Source organism: Mycetomoellerius zeteki, unplaced genomic scaffold, assembly GCF_001594055.1.
Source record: "Mycetomoellerius zeteki isolate Tzet28-1 unplaced genomic scaffold, Tzet1.0 scaffold386, whole genome shotgun sequence".
In the NCBI taxonomy this organism is placed as follows: Eukaryota; Metazoa; Arthropoda; class Insecta; order Hymenoptera; family Formicidae; genus Mycetomoellerius; species Mycetomoellerius zeteki.
Window position 1 is genome coordinate 492038 of NW_017257377.1, and position 25459 is coordinate 517496.

General features: G+C 32.2%; 1 protein-coding gene across 1 annotated transcript in view; it reads left to right on the forward strand.

The window, feature by feature from the left end:
- Nlg3 (Neuroligin 3) overlaps positions 1–25459 on the forward strand; it is a 76237-nt gene that overhangs the window by 24898 nt on the left and 25880 nt on the right. The window contains exons 3-4 of the mRNA XM_018453451.1: positions 10684–10930; positions 20961–21260. Of these exons, the coding sequence (XP_018308953.1) occupies positions 10684–10930; positions 20961–21260 (547 nt within the window). The remainder of the gene's footprint in view (positions 1–10683; positions 10931–20960; positions 21261–25459) is intronic.

Sequence of the window (25459 nt, forward strand, 5' to 3'; positions counted from 1 at the left end):
AATTTCCAGAGACGAGAGATTTTTTTTTTGACAAACGCGATTAACTGAATTCCAAGAAGTTCGTTTTCTTGGGATTCTTCTAAGACTTTCAAATGTTCTAAATTACTGAAATGCTAAAACATGTCCTGAATTGTAGAACTTGGCTACTTAAAATCTTCATAATTTTAATCCCACACTTTTTAAAACCTTTGTTAAAGCTCTTAAATCTTCGGTATTTCTGATCTAAGATCTCCGAGATTATTCAGGACTTCTCGAATTACAGAACTCTTTTATTCTGAAATCTTCATTTTAATTCATTCAATTTTTTTCCTTACAATGTTTCTGCTGCGAAAATACGAATCTCCAATCTCTTATACCATTCCTGAAAATGCGCAGTTTTGTTTACATGCACTACTTTCTGAAGTCCTAGGAGGTTTATAATCTGCGCCTTCGCATGTAAAATGCATTTATCTCACGTATAAACTCCGGGATTATTCGTGTACCTCTTACCGCAGGGGCGGAGATTCGCCGAGAGGTCTTCGGGCACGTTCCTGCGTATTCCGACCGAAGCTCAGAGAGCTTGCGAGACGCGAAACAAAAGAGAATGAAGCAGAGAATATCCGAAAACAATACATTTTATACTAGCGACCGAGCGAGACTGCGGCGCCCTTTCTCTGCGAGATACATAAATATCATCCCGCCCGCGTCGCGCTGTGCCGGAACGAGCCATGACGTACTGCATTCGCATCAAGGCCTGTTTCTACTTGCCAAATATCTGCCCGGGCGAGCTAGCCAGACCTCTTGTTTCTCCTGATCTACAATGAAAAAAGTCGTCCACAACCGTTCTCGAGTCGAGGACGAGCGATACATAAAATAAGTTAACGTTTTCGGTTACGCGCTGCCCTAAAAGCATTCTTTCTCTTTAAATGCTCTTCTCTGTCTTTGTAAACAATGCTAATCGTAAATAGTCTTTATCATTTGATTATCGCATCAAACAGAAATTTAAGAATTCTTAGAGAGAGTCAACCCCAAGAATGCGTACTACTTAAGTTATTGTTTGTTATATTTTCCATTCGGTATCGATTTGTACGGAAATGAACATTGAAAAACGTATTGATGTTTCAGGCATCACATCATATTATTACATGTTTAACTTACTAATACCAACGTCATAAGTTTTGTAACATGCTGTAATTTATTTTTGCAATTAACATTTGTATTTATGAATTATGAGTTTTACTATTGTCTATTGTCAATCTTGCCTTGTGGTACATTTAGAAAATTCGATAGATTTCATAAAAATATCGATTTAATGTTTATATTTGCTACATACAGTTGCAAATATGTATGTATATATAATGAATATGAAATATCGGTAATAGACCTTCTTTTTTATGAAAATATACAATAATAATTCAGAATAAAATTGCATGAATATATCATTATCAGCTAAATAAAGTCATCAAAAATTAACATCAGTTATATAATGGTTTTTTAAAATGCTGTTAGCATGCACAAAACAAGATGTAACCTGTTACATTTTGTCTATATACTCAATTTATTTCATATTTTTGTCATTAAATGTTGTTTATACTAAATAATAATATAAAATATTAATGAAGTACGATGTACGATTTAGACGACCGGTACGCATTCAGCAACTCCTTCTAATAGTTCTTCTTGATCATCCTTTGTAAATCGCAAATCCAATTCTAATGTTAGATATTTTGGTATTGCATGCTTTAATTTATTACAGAAAACAATATTGCTGTCTTACAACGATTACTTTAATATAATACTGAGAAAATGTATTAAAGAGAATAATGTTATTCATAGAACCGATTATATACAGTCTTTACACATGATTGATCAATTGATTAAATCCCCTGCGAAACTCTCTTTGATAAGTCCAATAAATTCCGTCAAAAATCCGAGGGGAGAAACTCGGAACAATGAATACGGATTAAAGTAGAGTGAAATTAAAGGTGATAACCTGAGGTATCCCGGTATCCAGCACGATGAGTATGTATTTTTTTCATCCATACCAGGAGATTCCATTTAAAATCCATCTTCTGTAAAAAGACAAAGATCCAGGGCTATAATAACTCCTTACACTACCCCCTCGAGTACCGGGAATATTGTTTCGCGTCAAGGAGCCGCTTTTAAAGCGTTAATTTACATTCCTACCTACCTTGGACATTCTTTCGTTCAACACAAATCCGATTTTATCGGAATTTTTTAGGCGAACCCTCGAAACCCCTCGGATAACTTCTTCCTCGTTTTCTTGTTATTATCCCGTCGTTGATAAATGGTAAAATCAAATTTCAATGTATTTTCCTTGTGAGAGGAATTCAGATCCTTCTTTTCTGATTTTATTAGAATTAAATTATCAAACAGAAATGGCATAGAAATAAAATGATACAGAAATGAAGGAAAAAGAAATAATATAACGTAAACGTAATTTTATCGAAATGGAACTCCGTACGAAATTTACATATCTTTATTTTTTGTACGCTTGATTTTACGGAAAGGACTCAGGTTTTCATGTAACTATCCGAATACGTACATTGTATACATGTACGAAGGCGATGTAAGTCGATCCATTTAGGTGGCTACGATGTTCTAGCAATATCGACTGGCCGGAGATTTATAGAGACGTCCTGAGAATTTTATCGGGGGCCGTTGATCGATTTATCGAGACGCCTGCTGCCGACTGCGAACCTACCCGGGTCGAAAGAAAGGCCTTATGCACGAAAGGAGGAAAGCCGTCGCTGACTTGACCATAAATTAGAGCGATTTTTCGCGCCCCGACCGTGATTTACAGCCCTGCCAAGCGCAAACGGGAACCTATCATCATCGTTGTACCGCGCGAAATCGTCTTCTAAAGTCTCCGGATCTTCATCCCTAATTTCTTGCATCTTGCGTTCAATCGATTCCATTATTCTAGCACTTCTAAAGTGCGGATTTTCGCACTTGACCCTCCATTATAACGGAATTCTAGCTCTTTGAGAACTTTATTTGAATCAATGTATTAAATTAAGCTTAAATTCTTTAAATTTCCTAGAATCTCCAACTATTCTAACACATCTTGATCTATAAAATCTTTCTTATCTCAGAATCTTAAAGCACGTCATCTGATAAGACTTTATATTTTTAATTCTTTTTGAATAGCTGCAACATTTTTATTTGAATGTTCGATCTTTGCATTAAATCTGCAACTTCTTTCATTTCCTTAACTTCAGTTTCTTCAATTCTCACGTCTACACCTAGCACATATTCAACTTCTGACGTCCGGTACTTCCCTTTGCTCTTCTCTCAGAGCCTTTGCTCTTCGGTTTCTCAACTACTTCCACTTTTGACACTCGCTGAATCCTCGATCTTCGCATCCTCGAGGGGAAGACATTAAATATTGACGTTTCTTCATCCAAAATTCTACCCCGCTGCCTTTGACACGAACCCCATCAGCCTTTGCAAGCATCTTACGAGAATAAGAGACCAGACGACATAAGCCATGATGGTGGCTTTCGCGGTGCACGATTGCATCTGCTACTGAAATATCATACTTGACTAGTATACTCAACGTATTAACGTCACATGACATTATTATGGCATACCCGTACAATTAATTGCGCTGCAGTTATATCAAACGGCGATTTTATGCCAGGTTGTATAAATAATTCCAATTAAATTATGAGTTTCAAATATATACAAATTTGTACGCATTTCAAATAAAAAATTATTGAAAAAAGTAGTTAAATATTTTAATTTCATATTTTATATTAATTTAGATAAATGTAATTTTAAGATGAATATAATTTCAGGTAAACATACACATCTATATGGGAGATTTTTCTAAAATTTTTTTCCGATGAAATGTTTTCAATCCATATGTATCTTTTAGGACGCAGAGCTACAAGAAAATATTTTTCTCTCAATTATATTTCCATATTTATTAATATCCCAAATATTTTTCCTGTATGTTTATTCGGGTAAGCCAAATTAATTTCGATAAAAACCGCCCGGCGCAAGATAAACCAGCGCAGGATTTCAATAAACATTTCGCGCAGTTAATTGGTAATTAAGGGTCTAAAACTCATCGACTATGGAAATGTAATTTCCGATATCGATGCGACAGCGGGGAGAAGAGTAGTCTTTTATCTATGGTAGAATTTATGGTCACCATATCTTCCTGAAGCTGGATCGGATATTCAAGCAATAGCAGTAAAATATTTCTTTCTGATGGAATTTTTTTCCATCAATTTTATACGTATGGACCATTCGGGATGCTGATCTCATTCCGAGAGCAATAGAAAGCGATAGTAGAAGAAAGAGATTCTCCGCGGGATCCTGCGAGAATTCAAAAGACACCAGGATCTTCATCCATGAGAGAGAATATAAAATTAAAATCATCTTTAATTCCTTTGTTATAAATATTCAATATTATACTGAAACGTATATGGCACTATAAATGTAATCTACATATTATTAACTTTTACAGATTTATAACGTGTCGATTGAAAAACGATCGCTTTAAATGTAAAAAATAAAATTAATAATTATTAAAATATATAATTGAAAAATATAACAACTAATTATAATGCAATGTAAAATATGTAACAAAACATTTTAAGCTTTACATTTAGCGAACGAGCACCGAACGAACAACGAATACGAATATTCGAACATTCATGTTTATGTTTGTAAGCCGTTTGTTTCTTTTCTTGATTGCATCGAGCACCATCGTTCGATCGGAGTGTGTGCTGTATATAGCAATTGAACTTTTGCAACATTTGTGCAACAAATAACAATAACAAACTTTCGTATTCGGTGTTCGTTCAGTTTTCATTTGTATGTGTATATACCCAGCTTTAAATATTTTATTCATGAAAATATAGATATTTAAGAAAATACAGGAATCGCTCATTTCCTACAACAGCGGTGCAACTTAAAAATCATTTTTTTAAGCTGTTTGTAAAAAAATAATGGAAGTTTAAAGAAAAATGGAAAGAACATTCTTTGGATAAACATACTCCTACTTCTCTACATGTTATTACATCAAAACTGCATTTTAAAATTAATATTACAAAATTTTAATGATTCAAAACATTGAAATTTATTTTCTGGAGAATTTTTTTTTAATTATGGCGTTGTAGCAAATGAGTTATATTTACACAGAAAAAAAATTAATTGTGATACAACAAGCCTATAACTTACTGTTCAAATTCAATATCTGTAAATAAAAAGATTTGATGGTTTAATAAATCGCTAATATTATTCAGCTGTCAACTTTGCTACTTTAACATAGAAAATTGACTGTCTGTATATTACGACTGTAGATTTACTGAATAAGTGAAGTTTTCAGCTGTATTTTTTTTCCGTGTAGAAATAAATTGTTTAAACAGCAATTAAAAATGTTAAAAACAAATAACTAATTATCCAAAATTTTTTTTAAAGTTGTCTGTCTCTTATGAGCTTAAGTTTTAGAGAATGGACTCAGGCATGAAGTTTTATCCTTATCTGGCAGTTACCATGGGCGTCTTGGATTATCATGGCTGCTGGAATAGTCGGATGAACACGACGCCATAGTCGCTTTACATTAATCCATTAAAGCGGGTCACGCTTGAAGCAGTGAAGTTAATATAAGTAAATTAGAAATTTATCTAACATCTGCTTCAGTCACGTATTTTATAATGAGATCACTGTGCGCTACTCATTACTTCGGCATGCCCCTCTTTTAAATGGCGAGCGATAACGCCGGTAATATTCTAGGCACTCTCTTCAGACCATATTGAACAAAGTGCCTCTTTCTGTCAAATAGCAAACATTAAAACTGATATACCAGTATAGCATAATGGCATTAAAATAATAGATATAATAAATAAAAGGCTAAATAACGGAATTAAACAAAAATAAAAAAAATAATGTTTATAAATATAATTTTCTTTTTCTGTAACAAATTGAAATTTGAATAACTTACATGTTCGTTTTAAGTAAAAAGAGAAATAAACTGATATAATTTTGTCAATCAGAAAGTTAAACAAGTACGAGAGTTGCAAAACGTAATTCGCAAACGCAAACGCAAAATGAAGATCTGTGTTTATTTTCTCATTGCATGGGGCATTTTTTCAGAGATCAAAAGACAAAGATAGCCTTAGTCGCGGTTGCTTTTGGTTGCATAACGAAAAAACGCCCCAGTTGGTTTTCATCTGTATGTGTATTGCATGCGATGATTGTCATTCTGCTTCAGCATTTGCGAACTACATTTTGCAAATTATATAGAGGCACCCTTATACACCCTATATACATATATGTATGTAAAATAAGAAATTTTATTTTAAAAAGTTAAAGTACATCTAAAAAGATAAATTTTTAAATGGCTGATTTACAAAAAACTAATAGAAAGAAAGTGTGTAGATAGTATATTATGCGAGCTAGTCGGTGGACATGTACGAACATATACTTGTTCAAAATTAACGACACGTCGCGTCGAAAGAAAAGAAAAATTATACAAATCAAAGCACCAAGAACGAGTGTACTTTTTCTTGTACTTTTCCTTGTTAATTGTTAGAATTATGAGAGATATTTTTCAAGATATTTTTCCCAAATTATTAAAATTAAGATTTTAATTAGAACTGATTAGAACTTGAAAACTATTAAATTGAAAGAGAGTTTAAGTAAAAAAGAAAAAGTCAATTTTTATGTATTTAATTAGAACTCTAATTTAAATTTTTAATTAAATCTTTGCTACCTAAAATTGACAATTTTCCAATTGGAAGATTATATCTTTTTGAAATTCGATAAGTAATTAACGTTTCAAAATATTTATTAAATTTTTTAAGTTTAATTTTAAAATATTGTCAATATTTAAGAGACTATATCTCAAATATTATTTATATCTGATAGATATATATAGGGCATTCCATGTGAAAAGAGTCCACCCAAAATAAACTGTTTAGAATCTTTAAAATAATTGTGGAAACATGTAAGTGGACATATTGTATAATGTTGAAGATAAAAAAAATAAGTATTATATGCCTTACATCCAAGATATTGGAGATAAGGAGTTCTCCTCTTGTCATTTGTAGTTAAAATTATAAAATACATAAAAGGAGGAGTCTCCATAAGGGCTAATTTCGGCACCCTTCAGATTTTGTTCAAACACACATAAAAATCTATTTCTTGAAGTCAATTATTATATATTCAATTAAAGTGATTTTAGCTTATAAACGGAGCGATGATGTTGCTATAGGCCGGTTTTCGGCTTAATTTCAATTTCATTTTAAATAATCGGAAACGTTTTATTATTGTAAGAATTATTGAAATCAGATGATTTTAGCTTAAACGGACATATTTGACATCTATTATCTTGTAACTAGTCAGCCCTACATTTACCACCAACACTCTTATGATTTTAATTTTTTCGACGTATTTTATAGATATACCTACGTATTATCTGGAAATTTTCCTAATGTTGGTGATAAATGTAGAGCTGACTAGTTACAAGATAACAGGTGTCAAATACGTCCGTTTAAGCTAAAATCACTTGATTTCGATAATTCTTACAATAATAAAACGTTTCCGATTATTTAAAATTGAAATTAAGCCGAAAACCGGCCTTATGGAGACTCCTATGGCAACCATCGCTCCGTTAAAGCTAAAATCATTTTAATTGAATATAATTGACCTCAAGAAATAGATTTTTATGTGTGTTTGAACAAAATCTGGAGGGTGCCGAAATCGGCCCTTATGGAGACTCCTCCTTTTTATACATATAAATTTTTTAGGATTTTTCCCGTACTTTCAGATAAAAAAAAGTTAATTTTAATGAGAAAAAATGAATAGTGTGGAAAAAATCAATTTTTTAACTTTAAATAAATAAAAATGAAAATTTATATCCACTTTTAAAAATCTAAAAAAATTCTCAAAAATACACCAATATATGTAAAATATGATGCCGCAAAGAAAATTTTGGGATAGCAATGGGATCCACTAATAAATGAATTTTTTTTCCTAAGTAAAATTTGAATTTCAACCAAAAATTTGATAACATCACTTTATTAATTGATCTAATTACTTAATACTACATAATATATATAACAATAATTTATACAATTAATATATAATTAATTACTCAACATTACGTAATAAATTTTTACATACAGCGTGTCCCAAAAAGGTCGGGACACCTAAATGTCTCGGAAAATATAATTTTTCCAGGAAAGTATTTCAGACAAAAGTTGTACGGTTCAAAAAGATTTATTTACTGATCTTATCAGTTTGACCTTAGGTGGCGTCGCCAAGGTCAGGTCGAGGTCACATCAATTTTTTTAAATAGAACACCCTACTTCTGATTCCATAGTCTAATAACCGATGTCAAGAGCTTTCCAAAATACTATAGAAAATGTTTTTTCATTAAGTACTTTTTGAATTATGATGCTTAAAAATTACAGTAGGGGAGACCGGGGTCAGTAAATTATCCGGGTAAATAGAGTAATCGAGGCTACATTACAAACAAATCGCGTGAGAGACATGCGTAAATCCGTCTGAGCACGCAGCAGCGACTGCCGCTCAGTCTGCTGTAACATCTCATTGCTAACACATCTATGATAGAAGTTACGCTACAATTTAAAAAAATCATACATCTAAGTAAACATTTTTATTCTTAAAGTTTTTGTTTTACAATCCTATATAATTGTCTGAGATATTTTATTTCCATTTAGATAGTAAGCGTAGTTCTTACTTAATAAAGTCTAACAGATTTTTTTTGTTTATCTGTCTTTTTTATCGTATATTAATATTTTTAAAAAATGAACGGATGGGGCTAGTAGGCTAATCATAATACGGGGCTATATGACTAACTTAGTGACGACTCTGATAGTATCTACTTCCAAACTTCTTGGAATGAAATCTTACTCTAAAAAAGTGAAAATACAGTCAATTTTGAAAAAAAGTGAAAATACAGTCAGTTTTGAAAAAGAGTGAAAATGTTTCACTTCTTGAAAAAGAGTAGCAATATTTCATTTCTTTAAAGAGATTTACCTTAGTGGTAAATGTTATAGGGTAACTCCAGTATATACGCCGCACCTATCAACAACTTAATTTATTAAGTGTATTATTTACTATGTTTATAGTAAACGAACTATATCAGTAAAAACTTTGTCCTGTCTACTATTATGAAAAAAATATTAGAAATCCGAATTGAAAAAAAGTGAAAATACAGTCAGTTTTGAAAAAGAGTGAAAATGTTTCACTTCTTGAAAAAGAGTAGCAATATTTCATTTCTTTAAAGAGATTTACCTTAGTGGTAAATGTTATAGGGTAACTCCAGTATATACGCCGCACCTATCAACAACTTAATTTATTAAGTGTATTATTTACTATGTTTATAGTAAACGAACTATATCAGTAAAAACTTTGTCCTGTCTACTATTATGAAAAAAATATTAGAAATCCGAAATATTTATTTTTCATATTAAAAAATAAACTTTTTGAAACCTTGTATTTTTGCCGCATATCTCATAGGGGTGGGGTACATGGTTACTCATAGGGGAAAAGGGAGTATGTACGGTTCATGAAAAATTTACAAATAATGCAAACATACTTAATAATACAAACATGCTTTACTATTCCACTAAACGTATGTATGACGAAATAACAATATGTCTACTTACATCCCTGGTAGAAATTTATGCAGTTTGACTGAGCATCCAGTTAGTTACTATTTAGTACTACTGATTTCTCTTTATAGTACAAAAATACTACGTAGCAACTGGGCAAAATTAGTTAAAGCAGTTTTACTAGGCAATATCTGGGTCAATTCTGTACAAGAAATTTTGTTATCAATACTAAAAATGTAATTGTCCAATTTTCTACCATATTATATTGTAGTTATGCAGTGCTCATGTCATATGTATACGCATATATTATTGCGATACGTATATAATTAACTGAATATATTTTTATGTTATATATAAAATTGTTAATAGTTAAATAGTACATGGTTACTCATAGGGGAAAAGGGAGTATGTACGGTTCATGAAAAATTTACAAATAATGCAAACATACTTAATAATACAAACATGCTTTACTATTCCACTAAACGTATGTATGACGAAATAACAATATGTCTACTTACATCCCTGGTAGAAATTTATGCAGTTTGACTGAGCATCCAGTTAGTTACTATTTAGTACTACTGATTTCTCTTTATAGTACAAAAATACTACGTAGCAACTGGGCAAAATTAGTTAAAGCAGTTTTACTAGGCAATATCTGGGTCAATTCTGTACAAGAAATTTTGTTATCAATACTAAAAATGTAATTGTCCAATTTTCTACCATATTATATTGTAGTTATGCAGTGCTCATGTCATATGTATACGCATATATTATTGCGATACGTATATAATTAACTGAATATATTTTTATGTTATATATAAAATTGTTAATAGTTAAATATGTGTGAAAGTAGTGAACGCGTACGGAAATGTAGAGCAAAGAAAAAAAAACTGGAAAAATTTAAATAATTTACAGCATGTATGACTATCACAGAGATGACAAAAAATGAGGTTAGAAGCAGTAAATATCAAAGATTAGAAATGACGAATGAGTTCTACAGAAATGAAATATATGTGAATAGTGAAGAATTTTAGTATAGATACTTTGCTTATTTTACTTACGTTAATATAATATTAATTTTGTGTAGAATAATTCAGATTATGTGAATGACATAAATGAAGAGCCGCATGAAAATTATACCTTCAATTTAGAGTCTAATAAAGACGATTTTAATGAAATAAAGGAGCTACGGAAATGGTTAGTATCACCTAGAATACCTCATCTGCACAGTGATAAGTTATTACAAATATTAAGGCATCGATTACTGCCAACACTTCCAAAATCTACAAAAACATTTTTGTACACAGACAATAGACTTCAACCTACTAGAAACCGTATACTATAATGTACAGCGATTTAGGATTGATTGAAATTTAATTGATATCGCCATGTGCCTTATATATTTCTTGTTCCTATTATCTAAGCATTTCATAATGCCTAAACACACAAATAACCTATAAGAAATCGTACATTCTAGTATTATTGTTCTCTTACTACTTAGTAATTGTATTCAGATTTTGAAATTCTTTATTGTGCAGTAACTGCGAGAAAAGCGTTACATCGTGATTGGTATTCTGAACAGTTTTGCTGTTCAATTACTAGATAAAAGTCAATACAATTTCCCAATAACCAATCGTATACTGCATAAAATTTCTACCAGGGCGTTTCCACAATTATTTTAAAGATTCCAAACAGTTTATTTTTAGGTGGACTCCTTTCACGTGAAATGCCCTATATAGAGGAAAGTTGCTGAATGCGTACCACTTAACCTATTTTTTATTTTATTTTCCATTTGGCACTGTTTTGTATGCAAATGAACATTAGAAATTGTAGCTTGAGGTTTTGGACGCTTATTATTACATGTTTAATTTTCCACCAATAACAAATTAATTTGTTATAAATCTTTTTGTAACATGCTGCAAAAGGTACGATTTAGGCAACCGATCGCTTAAATCGTACCTGTAGGTATTTTTTACCGTATTTCCTTTTAAAGTATTGAATTTATGAATGAAAACAGTTAAAAATATAAGATTAATAAAAGAATTAACTGATACCTAATAATTAATTAATACCTAATTTTAATAATTTATTGAAGAAAATCAAATATTTTATAATTATTAAATAACAATAACAAAAAAAATAACACCAAAAATTTGCTTATATACATTTTTGCACTTAATATTTATATTGATACCAATTATTAGTTTTATTATTGTCAGTTATCAGCCTTATCTTTTGATGGTAAGATTTAGGAAACTTGATGAATTTTGTAAAAATATCGATTTAATCTTTACAATAGTTGCAAATATGTATATACAGTAAATGTAAAATACTCTACAATAAATCTTCTTTTATAAAAATACAAAAATTTATAATAAAATTAGATGAGCGCATTGTTATCAGCTACATAAGTTGATTAAAAATTAATATCAGATGTACCTGATTTTTTAAAACGCCGCTAACATCTATAAAACAAGATGTAGGCTATTATATTTTGTCCATATTACTCATTTCTCATATATTTTATATTATTGTTACTAAATATTGCCTATATTAACTAATAATATAAAATATTGATGAGATACGACCAGTACGCATTCGGCAACTTTCCCCTATGTATATGCAAATGTATTTTGCGTATTATAAATAATATTTCGGATCTAATGCCTGTATTCGTAATCAGGTCTTATATTTAAGGCTTCCTTAAATTTATGTTCAAATGCTCTACGAATCATTTTATTGACTACTGAGCACCTAAAAATAAATTTAAGGAAACCTTAAATATAAGGTCTGACTATGAATACGGACATAAATCTGTCCTTAATTGTATTTTGCTAACATTGTTACTAATAATATTTTTATAGCAATTATACAAAATATATATTCGTATTGTTAATAATGTACAATCAATTAGTAACTTATAAAAATAAATAAACTTTATTTTTAAATAAACAATATTTTTGATAAACCGTAGATAGTCTTTTTAACGTCAAGCAGGCAATGTTGGCATGCAGAAAATCCGCTTTATAAACGGGTCATCATCGAGCAGACAGGCGATGAGAGCTCGCGCCGATAACCCCATCGCGATCCATCATCAGGCAGGGCGATACATGACAATAGCTTCGCTCTCATTAATTATTTTCTTTTTTTTTGCTCCCCTCCGCTTTTTCATGTTCGCGTTCCAAAACCGCGTGCGTCACGGCTGTTTACCGTCCTCACATCCAGCTGTGCCGTCGTGAATGGCTTCCGGTAGGCGAGAGGCAAACCGGTTGTTATCATCTATCAAGTGCCATCGTCGACGACAGACACTGTCAGCAAAATCGCGAAGCTTTGTTGGTGTTCCCCCCGGTCGAGATTTGTAGCCGACGCGAATCCGATGCTCCCGAGACATGGGGTATTAAAAAATCACTGCAGTGCAAAAATTTTTCGATGGAGAAGGCAGGACTCGAAACATCGTCAAATTCTGAAATCTTCCTTATTAAATCTACTTATTGACTTGAATATTTGTCTGTAAATCAATCTTGACAATATAATTTCTAATATTGTGTATATAATACAGTGAATGCGCAAAAAATATTCGTACAGGAGAGATATCCTTAAAAAAACCTTGTTTAAAAAAAATAAACATTAATTAGCAATTTATTCATAACAATAAAGAATAAAATAAACTATTATATATTTTTCAAAATTATTTTACCTAAAAAGATGTAATAAATAATTGAATAAAATACATTATCTTAAAAATAAGCAAAAATGAAAAATTGTATTATTTGGACGCACAAAATATATTCATACATCTAGAAATTTAGCTTTTAAGATCAGGAACACGTAAAACTTTATCGTTTATATTAGAACAGAACGTATTTATTATGTAAAATTACTAATTAATATTTATTTTCTAGGTAAGGCTTTCTTTTTACTTTGCCTTGTAAGAATACTTTTTACACTCACTGTACATATCTATCATTTATTTATTTTCGTTCGGTTATATCATTTATTGCTTTTCTATCTTATACCTCATTCAAAAAAGCATGAAATTCTTCGCATTATTTTCTAATTTCATCCTTTTGCAGAGAAAGAATAATGCAGCCTCTACCAATTTTTTATTATTATTTGTGTGTGTGTGTGTGTGTGTGTGTGTATGTGTGTGTGATTATATGAACTGTCATCTGCATCTTGTTACGCAAAATAAGACCGTGATTTTAAAAAAATTTACGGCGCAATTATCGTCTGACGATGCAGTCTACTAAAGTCTCTCTTAATCGGAGATATTGAAAAGGTTTTTAATTAGCGTTTAAATGGGATTTTAATATTGCCGATTCTAATTAACGAAATATCATTAACAACGAAAGCTTTTGCGGACCGCGAATAAAGAAAGTTGTTACGCAGCATAGCTTCAAGTCTTCATCGAGCAATTTCTCATATTTACTTTATTTTTAAATTGGCATTCGCATCGAACCGATTTGATGAGCTCCTTCACCAGTCGAAATATGTCAAAAAATTCTTTCCTTAATAATAAAATGTCTGAATTTAATAAGAAAGGAAAGAGAACGAGACAGTTCTTTACTCCATTACTCCATTTGTCTAGAAAATTTACTGACTGCTCTGAATTCGTCACGTCACATCACAGTTGTCTCCGACTATTGATTGTTCCCTCTGGCAACTGTTGCCGCATCTCTTGACTCGGCTTGCACTAGAAAATATTTTCTTATGATCATTTTGAAAACCTAAAGTTTTTCAATGTTCCTTAAAAGAAAGACTAAGAATTTTTCAGACAAAATTCTTTTTTTAATCTTTTAAAATATTATGACAATAAGATTCTTAATTAATTTTACTGACAAGGAATACCTGTTTCAATTACTATATTAAATACCGCAATAAAAGGTTTTTAAATTAGATTTTAATGGCATAAAATATTCTGAAAGTTTATGAAACATGAAACGTTTGATGTCGTCAAATTTTAATTTACAAAAATTTAATTTGTTACAAAATTATCTACTTTGTATGAGAATAGAAAAAAATTGTATTTGGACGGAATTTGACTTTTTTTATTTCTCTCTTGTTGTGTTTCCATAGAAGTATATTCCATTCTTTCCCATAACTATTTAATCACAATCCCTACAGTTGCGCTCGAAAAATCTCGTTCCGAGATAATGGCAAAACTTCCCTCGGGCTGCTCGAAATTATCCGCCAACTGTTCGGAACGAGGGCGCATATAATGCGGCCGATTACACGAACACCAAATGAGCGAACGAATGAACGAACGGACGAAGAAAAAAAGTGTCGCAGTGTTTTTTACATATCTAGGAACGAAATTTTACGACGCGAAAATCTCGACCGATGGAGGAACTCATTTATGCTCTTTTATGCGCCCCTTATCGGCGCTTGCAGGGGGTTGAAAATCCGAAAAGTACGAAAATCTTAAATGATTCTCCCATTTTTTCCATTCTTCCAACCTGTTTCTCCACTAGGATACCTTTAAAACAGATTCTGGAAATGGAGACTCCCTCACTCTCTCACAGGCATAAGAGGGGTGGCTAAAGGGATATGTAAAGTAGTTGAAGATTGTTCACTGGATAAAAGAACCGATTCCTGTGTCAGACTTACGACTGAACACATAGTTAACGCGTTAAACAGAAATTCACAATGTTATTTCTGTTTAAATATATCGCAACGTCTACACCAAAGGGATGTCAGAGAATGGAGGTATTACGCAAGAAAATGTAAAAGAGTGCGAATAAAGTCTATTTGAAATTACACGAAGAAAGTTCGTGGAGAAAAATAAATTAAAAAACACTAAAAAAACTGTATTGAGAATTTTTTAGACATGTTTTTTTAACAAGAGACGTGGTACCGTTGAGCATAAAAATAACGATAGGCCATGTTCATGTCATCGTCCAACGCTACCGATTTCTCTTTTTCTGGGAATTTTCCATCTCGAATTTTTCGATTAAAGAAAATAATGACGCAATAAAAAACTTTTAACGACATTTTTATGATGTAACGCTCTCGATATTCCAACCAGTCCAAAAAAATTGGTAGTCCCAATGCAGAAATGCGTCAAAAAATGAGATGCAAAAGCGGCAAAAAATGTCATTTTTCCTCGTCGATTTAAAATCCATTCGTACGTATTGAAGCGCGTCAATTCAGAAAATGATAGAATCTATATCGACAGAATCAAGGAGATGGTTAAACCGATATGGAGGAGAATTTACCTGTGAAGGATCTGGCATAGCAGCCGGAACGAGTTCGAACCAAAAGCTGCGTTTATGATCGTTGAATTTGAAAATACTCGAATCGGAAAATTCTCAGATTGGCTCAAAATCTTAACTGTTGAAAAATTTGTATTCAATTTAACACATTTTATATGTTTTAAACGGCCCACTCAAATTTTTGTGTTAATTAACACAAGTTAAATATGTTAGAACGTAACACAAATGTAAAAAATTAATACAAAGAACGTGACACAATTTTTAAGCAATCATATTTCAGCATTAAAATTAATATTTAAAATATGTTAAATTAACATGTTCGAATAAATTTAACATTTTTGATACGTTAACACATTTTATTCATTTATCATATGTTTTAAGTTACGTTTTAAAACCATTATTTTTATGTTATTTGTTCCCTTACTCATAAATTGTGTATTTTAACATAAGACATGTTAAATATCAATTTAATCCAAAATATTCAAATGACAATTTATGTTGAATTAACACTCGGTTATATTAAAAATTTAATGCAAAATAATGAGGACTTAAATGGATTGTTTCTAACACAAATAAAAACGCTTTCTACTGTATTAAGTTGTAAAATTATTCAACTTTTTATTATAACTTGAATATTTAAAATTAATATTCATTGTTGAATCTTTTTGTACCTTATTTTTTTACTGTTAAAATCAGTTTATTTTCAATTTAATTCTCATTCATTTGCTCACATCCTTAATTTCTGAAATTATTTAATTTTCATTCATATATTTTCACTCTAAAATGTTCTTATTGTCCTTTATACACACACATATATATATATATATTTGGCATTTTTCGAATCTTATTCAATTTTATTTTAAATTACGTTTTTATTATATCTTAATCTTTCAATTTCAGCTTATTTTATTTCTCGAATTACTAACTTTTCTATCTTTACAAGTTGTCAGGTTCTCTTTACCTAAAGCAAACAATTATATTGCAAAGAAATTCGGGGGAATGGGAATGATAAGATATTTACGGGGACGATAAACGTCGTTGTCCTGAGTGGCCACATAGAGCAGTCATGAGGACGTCTCTAATAAGACGAGCGTATCCAGCGTGCACGTCGTTCTTGGACTGTATGTAAGCTTTTACCGCGGCGATTCTACTGTGAATACAAGCAATGAATGCAGCCGTGATAACCGCACCGTCGTCATCCTTATCTGTACACCGTAATCCTGCCTGTGTCACTGTAACTCGCAGGACGATGCGATAAAGTGCGCTGCACCTCAGTTGCACCCGACCTTGCTGCGCATCATTGTGCAGGTTTATCCCAACGTTAACCCTTTTCAATTTTCTCTCTCTCTTTCTCTTTCTCTCTCTCTCTCTCTATATATATATATATATATTTGTATTTTCTTCGTCTCTTTTTTCTCTGTCTACATGTAATATTTGTATTTCAAAAGAACGAAATATAGTCGGAGAGTAAAAAATAAGATTAGAGATTAAATTAGAAAAAAAGAAATTTAAAAAAACGAATATTCTTTTAATTATCATGGTAAACGAGCATTTAATATTCGTATATTTATACCATTGCATAGAAATAACTTATTGGAATTTAATGAAAATTTTATTTTTTAAATCCGTTCAATTTAGGATATCAAATATTGTGGTAGTGAAAATCTAAATTTAACGAAATTTCGATGTTTATTTAATCTGATTAAATGAAAAAAATTAAAGCCATATTTTTATTTAATCAGTTTTCTCTTTTGATACTCTTGTATTTTCAAATACTACGAGAATGACAACAAGAATTAAAATTAAATCTTGATGACAAAGTCGAGTTAGAAAATATTAGAAAAGATACAATTTCGATTCCTGCGTAAATGTACAAGGTTTTATCTGTTAGCGGCATTCGCCAGGGGTCCGAAAGGATTAAAGGAAGCGTTCCTAAGAAGGCGGATGCGCAATATCGAGTTTGCAAAATAAAGCGATCTAACGGGAACGTAGGTAGTTCTCGTTTACCATCCACGATATCAAACTACGGAGCACCGCTTTATGAATATGTAAAGTCCGTTAGAGGCGCCCCAGCAAATTGTTTGTGGATCGCATCAAATATTGACAGGGCGCTTGTAAATTTATTCACGGCTGAAATAATGTATCGCGGCCGCCACGAGGCCGGATAAGTTGAAATCCCGATTTTCCCTTCCACAACGGGAAAATGAGATTCTTATTCTTTGTTTACGAGAAATGCAGAGCTGCGATTGCGAAATCCTTCAATACTCCGAATTCCGGATTCACGGATTTGATATCGAAAATTGGCGTTTGCAGATAAACCACGTATTCTCCCTTTCGTATTGTTAGATCTTCTTATCTCGGATTCCAATTTTTATTCTCAAATGTCGTAAATTTTGAATTCTCGTATTTGTTGCTCTCCAAACCTTAATGCTCCGGATATTATTAAACTTTTCTACTTTTATGCCCATTTTCACCAATGTAGATTAACTTTAATCTCAATTCAACTTACTCTTTATCTTTTGTTAGTTCTAAGAATTATTAAAAGATAAAAAGTAAGTTCATCCAAAATTAAAGTTAATCTACATCAGTGAAAACGGGCATTATAAGAACTCTTGAAGATTTGTAAATTATAATTTTATATACAAAACTTAATATGTATAATATTTAACTATTGTATAAAGTTGTGTTGATAATGTTTAAAAATATCAAGGAAAACTTTATTCTTTATTTTGCATTAATTTGCTTTATATGAAAGAAGAAAAAAGATATTGTAAACTTAAAACTCCTATTCATTCACTACTATCTCTGATTGTGATGTCATACAATCCAGAAAACACACGATAAAAATTCTTACAAACTATTTGAAGAGAAATATTTTTCAATAAAACAACATTTACAATCGATAGAATAAACTTATAAAACATACACAAAAACTATCTTCTTGTTTTGGAAAAAATTGAAACGTATTTATTTCTATATTATTATTTCGACAATGTGTTATAACTGTAAACATGGTTCATTTTGTTTTTTATTATGAATAATTCATTTCGAGATATATGGTTATTTATCAGTTAACGACACAAAAGGAGAATTTTCAGTATATTTAATATGTGGTTCTGTCGATTGTAAATGTTGTTTTATTAAAATATATTTCCATATCAATATGTTTTGCAATTTTTATTATATATTTTTCGCTTCTGACATCACAAACTGAGGTAGTAGTGATAAATGAACAGGAGTTTTAAGAAATTCAAAAAGAATTGCAAGAAATTAGTTGGTTTCAGCACTTCAGATGTTACATGTAGACAATTAGTAACAGAATTCTCCTGTGAATTCCCAGCCGTATAAAATGGGTTTTAACATGGGATAACATATATCTGGGGACGTGTATTTCGAGCAATCGGCGGAAGCGCAATTAGGAAGCACGTGAGGAAGCTACAAGGACGATAATGAAAATAATAATTAGCTGACGTAGTTGTGGTCCATTAATTGATTTGCCTACCGAATCATCATCGTTCTGGACGGTCAATCAAGCGGCCGTTTACTCCCCTAATCACATTGATGCTGTCCATTTTCCGCAACACGTTCATTCTTGCAAGATTCGTTTCGCAAATTAACTTTATCAAGAGTGCAAATGAATATCAAAATCTCGTCTCTTGGGTAATATCTTGCGAGAAAGTTTACGTTATTAATTTAAATTGCTTCTGAAGAATTCTAGAAAATAAACCTTAAAGGGAAAAAATTAAATTAAATTAAATTAAATTTTTTCGAGCCTTAATTTAATATTTTTTGCAGTTTAATATTTCAAATCAGAAGACTGTATAAAGCCAACTCTGAGATTATATATAAATTTTAAATCACGGCTACCATTAAAATGAAAAAGGAAACACACACACACAAATTAATCTAAATATATTTTTTTAATAATTAAGCTAAATCTGAAAATAAAAATTATTGCAGTGTTATTAAAAATATCAGATATACTGATTATAAACTAATCGATGAGACTTGTCATGGAATCATTGCATTTCACGAGGGATTAGGAAGGGATGTAGAAGGCAACAGGGTGATCGTGATGCGGGCCGTTATCGCGAGGATGATGACGCGTGATTTGTTGAATTATGACCGGTGCTCGGTCTGGCCGCAGCGATCACCCTCGCGTGTTCACCCTTCCGGCATTACCATGGCAAATCAGATTGACGCACCCCTTTCGTGTGTACGAGTCACCGCCGTCGTTGTGCCGCCTGTTTTAATTACATCAAAAGCGATAGGTGACACGTCGCCCAACACGCACAGCTTGTCCATTAGGTGTAGAACTCGAATGAGCATCGAAATAATTCGCGTATTACATACTTAACATGTATATCTTTAAAATGATATTATAGATTAAATTATAAACCTACACTGATTTTTATTTATTATTAAACATTTATTTGTTTTTAAATGGAATATTTTATTACTTTTACTCGTGTTATGTGTATCGATCAATTCACAGCAGTTATACTATTTGACAATGATTTTATTAAATGAGTAATTTTGACTAATTCTTATGTATCTTTTGATGTTGATTTTAAAAATGAGTTAGAATTTATTCTACAAGCTTTAACTTTTTTTTTGTAATCAATATCTCTCTCTTTTTAAAAACTTGTATATTTTACTAACAACACAGTTTGTCGTATAATCTTTTTCTTAATTAAAATGATTTATTTTGGTTTGAAGTCTTTTATAATATGAATAGAAAATCATATTAAATTCAGTAGCTATTTCCTATGAATCATTTATTTATGTCTAAGTAGAAGAGATAAGGAATTTTTAAATACATGTTATATTCATAAACTCAGCTCTCCTCATAAATTTGGCAAACAAATTTGAAACACATCAGGGCAAAAAATACGATAGGAAATGCCCTATCATATATTAATTTAACATAATATTAAATTTTGTCGATCAATATTATTTATTGATTTGTTGTGCATGTATTTATTCGTCGATGGAACTCGAACGGAATCATAATTCTTTCCTGTGCATTTAAATTTCTCAAATATATTCTATCTTTATCACCAGGTGTGTCTATTTGTAAATTACGCGATAATTTACGACTTAAAGGATATGACCATTCGATTGCTGATACGTAAAGTTTGCATTTCTTCAGGACATGGTAATTCTTTACCCAACTGTCAAAACTTCGTGGAAAGTCTTAAAAGACTGAAAAATGACCTTTTAAGGCCGCGAGACGTGAACTATCAGGTGTCGAGACTGTCGATCGATCACAGGATAATTTTATTGATTACAGCTGGCGCGAGGGACGGTGGCGGCAGAAGGTATCCTGTGATTGTGTTCGTGCATGGCGAGAGCTACGAATGGAGCAGTGGAAATCCTTACGATGGCAGCGTCCTGGCAAGTTACGGGGGCGTCGTCGTCGTCACCATCAACTATAGACTCGGTATTCTAGGTAAGTCATGACAGATGCCTTCGATCCCAATTCGGTGATACCTACTTAGATCCCTCCAGTCCTGGAATCCTGGATTTTCAGGAGAGCCAAATCTCCTGCTTTTTTGCACCTGGAAATCTTAGATGCTCAAGAATTGTGTCGAGAAACTGTATCTTTGTCTATCCTTGGATATAAATAGACGCTTGGAATTGGAAATTCAACTCCTAAGTTGTAGGCGTGTTCATTTTGAATTCTTAAAACAGATTCTTATTTTCTTGAACTTCCGAATAATGAATTCCAGCTTCCGGGATCGATTAATTATTAAACTCTCATCTAAGCATTAGTTTTCTTCGAGTCTTTTTTTTATATCGATTCGTCTTATAAAATTTCCAATTTCTAACAAGAGAAAGACAATAGTGTACACACGAATTTCGCCCGACTTTAAATATGTTTTAGTACTTAACTCCAATTAATTCATAAGCAAGTACCACTCAATATTCAAGTATTCGCGAGGAATTTGCAAAATAAAAGTTTCTCGTGCGCCTTGCGTATCGAAAAAAACTGTAGCTTCTGCTCGACTAACGTTAAATGAACCAAATAATCAAATGAAGCAAGAGAGGTCATATAATAAATAAAAAAATTCCGCGCTGCACAACGCTTGTTCTCTACCAACCAGTGCAGAAGGCGCGTACTCAGTGCAGAAGGTGCACGAGAAACTTTCAATGTAAATTTCTCGCGAATACTTGAATATTGCATCATACCACTCGGCTATAAATTAGTGGAAGATAAAAGTAATCAGGAGAGGTTAATGGCCAATAACGAATAATGTTGATACAAGTTGTTAAAAAAATAGAATTTTAATGTGTCTGTATACATTTGGACCAATTCTAACAATACCAAACATTTCAACCGTATTATACAGTTTTCGTTAGCAGTGAAAATTACAAAATATATATAATTGTTTGGATCAATAGAATAAAACATATAAAGGTAAGAATCATATATTAAACATTTGTATATTAAGCATAATAAAAATAAAAATAAAGATAAATCAAAACAACAAAATCACTCATTAAAATTGAGAATACTGAAATACTCGTATATTTGAAGTTAGGCAAAATCTACGTGTACACTATCCTCCCTTTATAAGTTCTTTAAAAACTATTACTTTAATTTACGGATCGATACGTAATTTAGATCCAAATTCTTTGTCTCCACTGTGGATCGCCAATCTCTTAAATTTCTTATGTGCGTTTCACATTTCTTAGTTTCTACATGCATTCCTTCCCTTCTGCGTTAAACCTCGATAATTAATCTCGATTGCTGAGTCAGATATAACTTTTGCAAACTGTTCGGAACTCAGATAAATCACATATGTTAGCTGTTCGCTTAATGGTGTGAAACATTACCTCGCAGCAGTTAAGGTTTGAAACGAGCCAGTCGACCGTAGCTCATTAGCTATTTAGGGCCGGTTACACCAACGTCACTTAACGCTAAGTGTGTTTACTCAATTTTCCTGCTCTATCCGTAACGTTCAGACTAGAGACTATGATTCCGAAGGGGTTGACCAACCGAAGTCGATGTTGGTGAAACCAGTCCTTGAAACCGGTCAATTAGTTCAAAACACTCGCCTGTTCAAGATGCAAACTACCACGATCCCACGCATTACGCCAAGGCGCCATTAAACAGAATTTGTTACTTTGTGACGTTTGACGTGCGACGTTCGCTCATCGGCGGGTAAGAAGCCACAGAAAAAGTAGAAGAGCATGAAGAAGCGGTGGTGAGAACTTGGCCGCGAACGCCACGGGGATTGTAAGTTCCGGCGACCCAGGTTGTTGCCTGGCAACCCGGGCAACCAAATCTAATAGGAAACTCATTACGGCCAGGTCTTCCGTTTCACCAAACTAAATTCTTGACTCCACCCTTTCCCTCCATCCTTCTCACCTCCCCCCCCTCTCTCTCTCTCTCTCTCTCTCTCTCTCTCTCTCTCACTCATCCCGGTCGTCGACGCGACAGTAAACTCCGCCGTTCTCTCGTTCATCACCTTCGTCATACAGGGTGTCTTAAAATCCTCTCGCCTTAAGATTTCAACAAAGGAGAATTAGATATCACGAAACTAAAAATTCTAGCAGAATAAAAAATTTAAAGACTTGAGAAACTGACGCTTTAAATTTGGACTTGTTATTAAATTACCTTAAGACTCCTGTTCACTCACCATTAGGGGAGAGTTGGCTAAGTCGTACCGACGGTTAAATCGTATCTCCATTGTATTTTTTAAATGAAACATTTTTTTTTAAAGATGATAACACTTATGTAACGCCAGTAACATGATTTAAGAACTGTCACTTTTGTTTTGTCTTCGAGTCGTCTGTTTACGAGTAACATTCAAAATTGATTTTGTTCGGTGTGTGATCTAAATTTTTATACAATTTACCTAAAATGTTATCAGTACAAGATGGGTATAACTGAATTATAGTGTACTACGGGGTTATAATTGATATTTAAACTCTTTTCGAGTATAGCATCAAATTAGCAAAATATTTGTACGTTATGTTGCTACTGGCAAATTTGTAAAAATAGAGGGAATTGGGTAAATCGTACTTGTCGCTGGTCTTTATATTGTACTGGTACGATTTTCGCAAGCGATGCAAACTTCCATAATCTCCTTGCTGCTCGTACGCATTGATAGATTGATAGATGTTTATTAGGTATTAGCATCGGACGCGAATAATTATTAAAAGACCTATAACTCTGAAGACTAATAAGGACTCCGCAAAGAACAAGATTTTTTAATATACTAATTTTTACTGGCTTTCAACAGTATTATAGGTTTACGAATACTCAATTTCTTAACATTTATCCACACTTAATTCCAAATTATAGGATACGTTTACACCGTGCGTTTAGTCCGCGACCTATACAATAGGTATCTTTGTTTAATATACAGGATAAACAAGGACATCTATTGTATAGGCCGCGGCCTAAATGCACGGTGTAAACGTAGCCATAGAACGCAGTGAATAACAGAATGCAGCCTGTGAATGCAGATTCTAATGCACTGGTTGCATTCCGTTATCCACTACGAGCACTGAAAATCTGTAGTTCATGTTACATGTACTATAGATTTTCAATATTTGTGAATAACGAAAAGCAAAATCAAAATAATTTCTACAAATAAAAATGCCTTTTGTAATATTTTTTGGTGATATTCCATAACGGGGGTCTATTCTATAATCCCCAGAATTAAAAATAAATTTATTAATAAATGAGTTTTAAAATTAATTTTTGTTTATTTTCCCAGTAAACAAACTGACGTTATTTGCCGTCATTTTGACTTTAAAGATGTTATTTTGATGTCAAAATGACAATAAACAATGTCAGCTTGTTTGCTAGATTGGAAGTACGATTTAGGAATCCAGTGGTACAATTTAACGACCAGGGTCTCTATTCTGTAACTCTTAACGCAAGTTTCGTTATCGTTATAACGTCGTTGCGCAGCTTTTTTACCATGATAAAAAGTTAAGAGTTATAGAATAGCCCTGCCGATCTCCAAATCGTACCGAAAGTTACTTTTTTTTAAATCTAATTTAAACAATAATTTAATATTTATTTTCGTAAAAATATCGTTTTGTTTTATTTCCAATGAACCAAAGTTTAATATAAGTACAGAAATATTCTGATCTCTTCAGTACTTTTTGTTACAATTTTATTTAAACGTTAAAGGATACGATATAGGCGACTTTCCCCCAGGCCTGACGAGAGGGGGGGATGACGGGGTGATTTCCCCGGGCCCGGATTTTTTGAGGGGCTCAGATTTTTTGAGGATCCCGATTTTCTAAATGCTCATTGTTTTCGAAACAATAGAGCGCGTTCAAGTTTGTAAAGCAGCTAGCCTGTTCACCGAGCGACTGAACATGATTAGTTCTTACCTATGGAGCCAACCAATCATGTTCAATCGCTCGATAAGCAGACCTAGCCGCTTTGCCAGCTTGAACTCGCCTATAGTTTCTTATTTTTTGTAAAAACATTCTAAATTGATATAGATTACGAATAAATAAATTTATGTAATATAGGGGAGAGTGGTCTAAATCGGACCTATTTGCAGTTTCTACTCTCTATATAAGGCGTAAATAAAGTCCGATCGTAAAATCGAAGCTGCCGTTGGAAAGATCATTTAATTCCCTTCATTTTTGCTTCAGATTATTTTGACGTATCTCTCA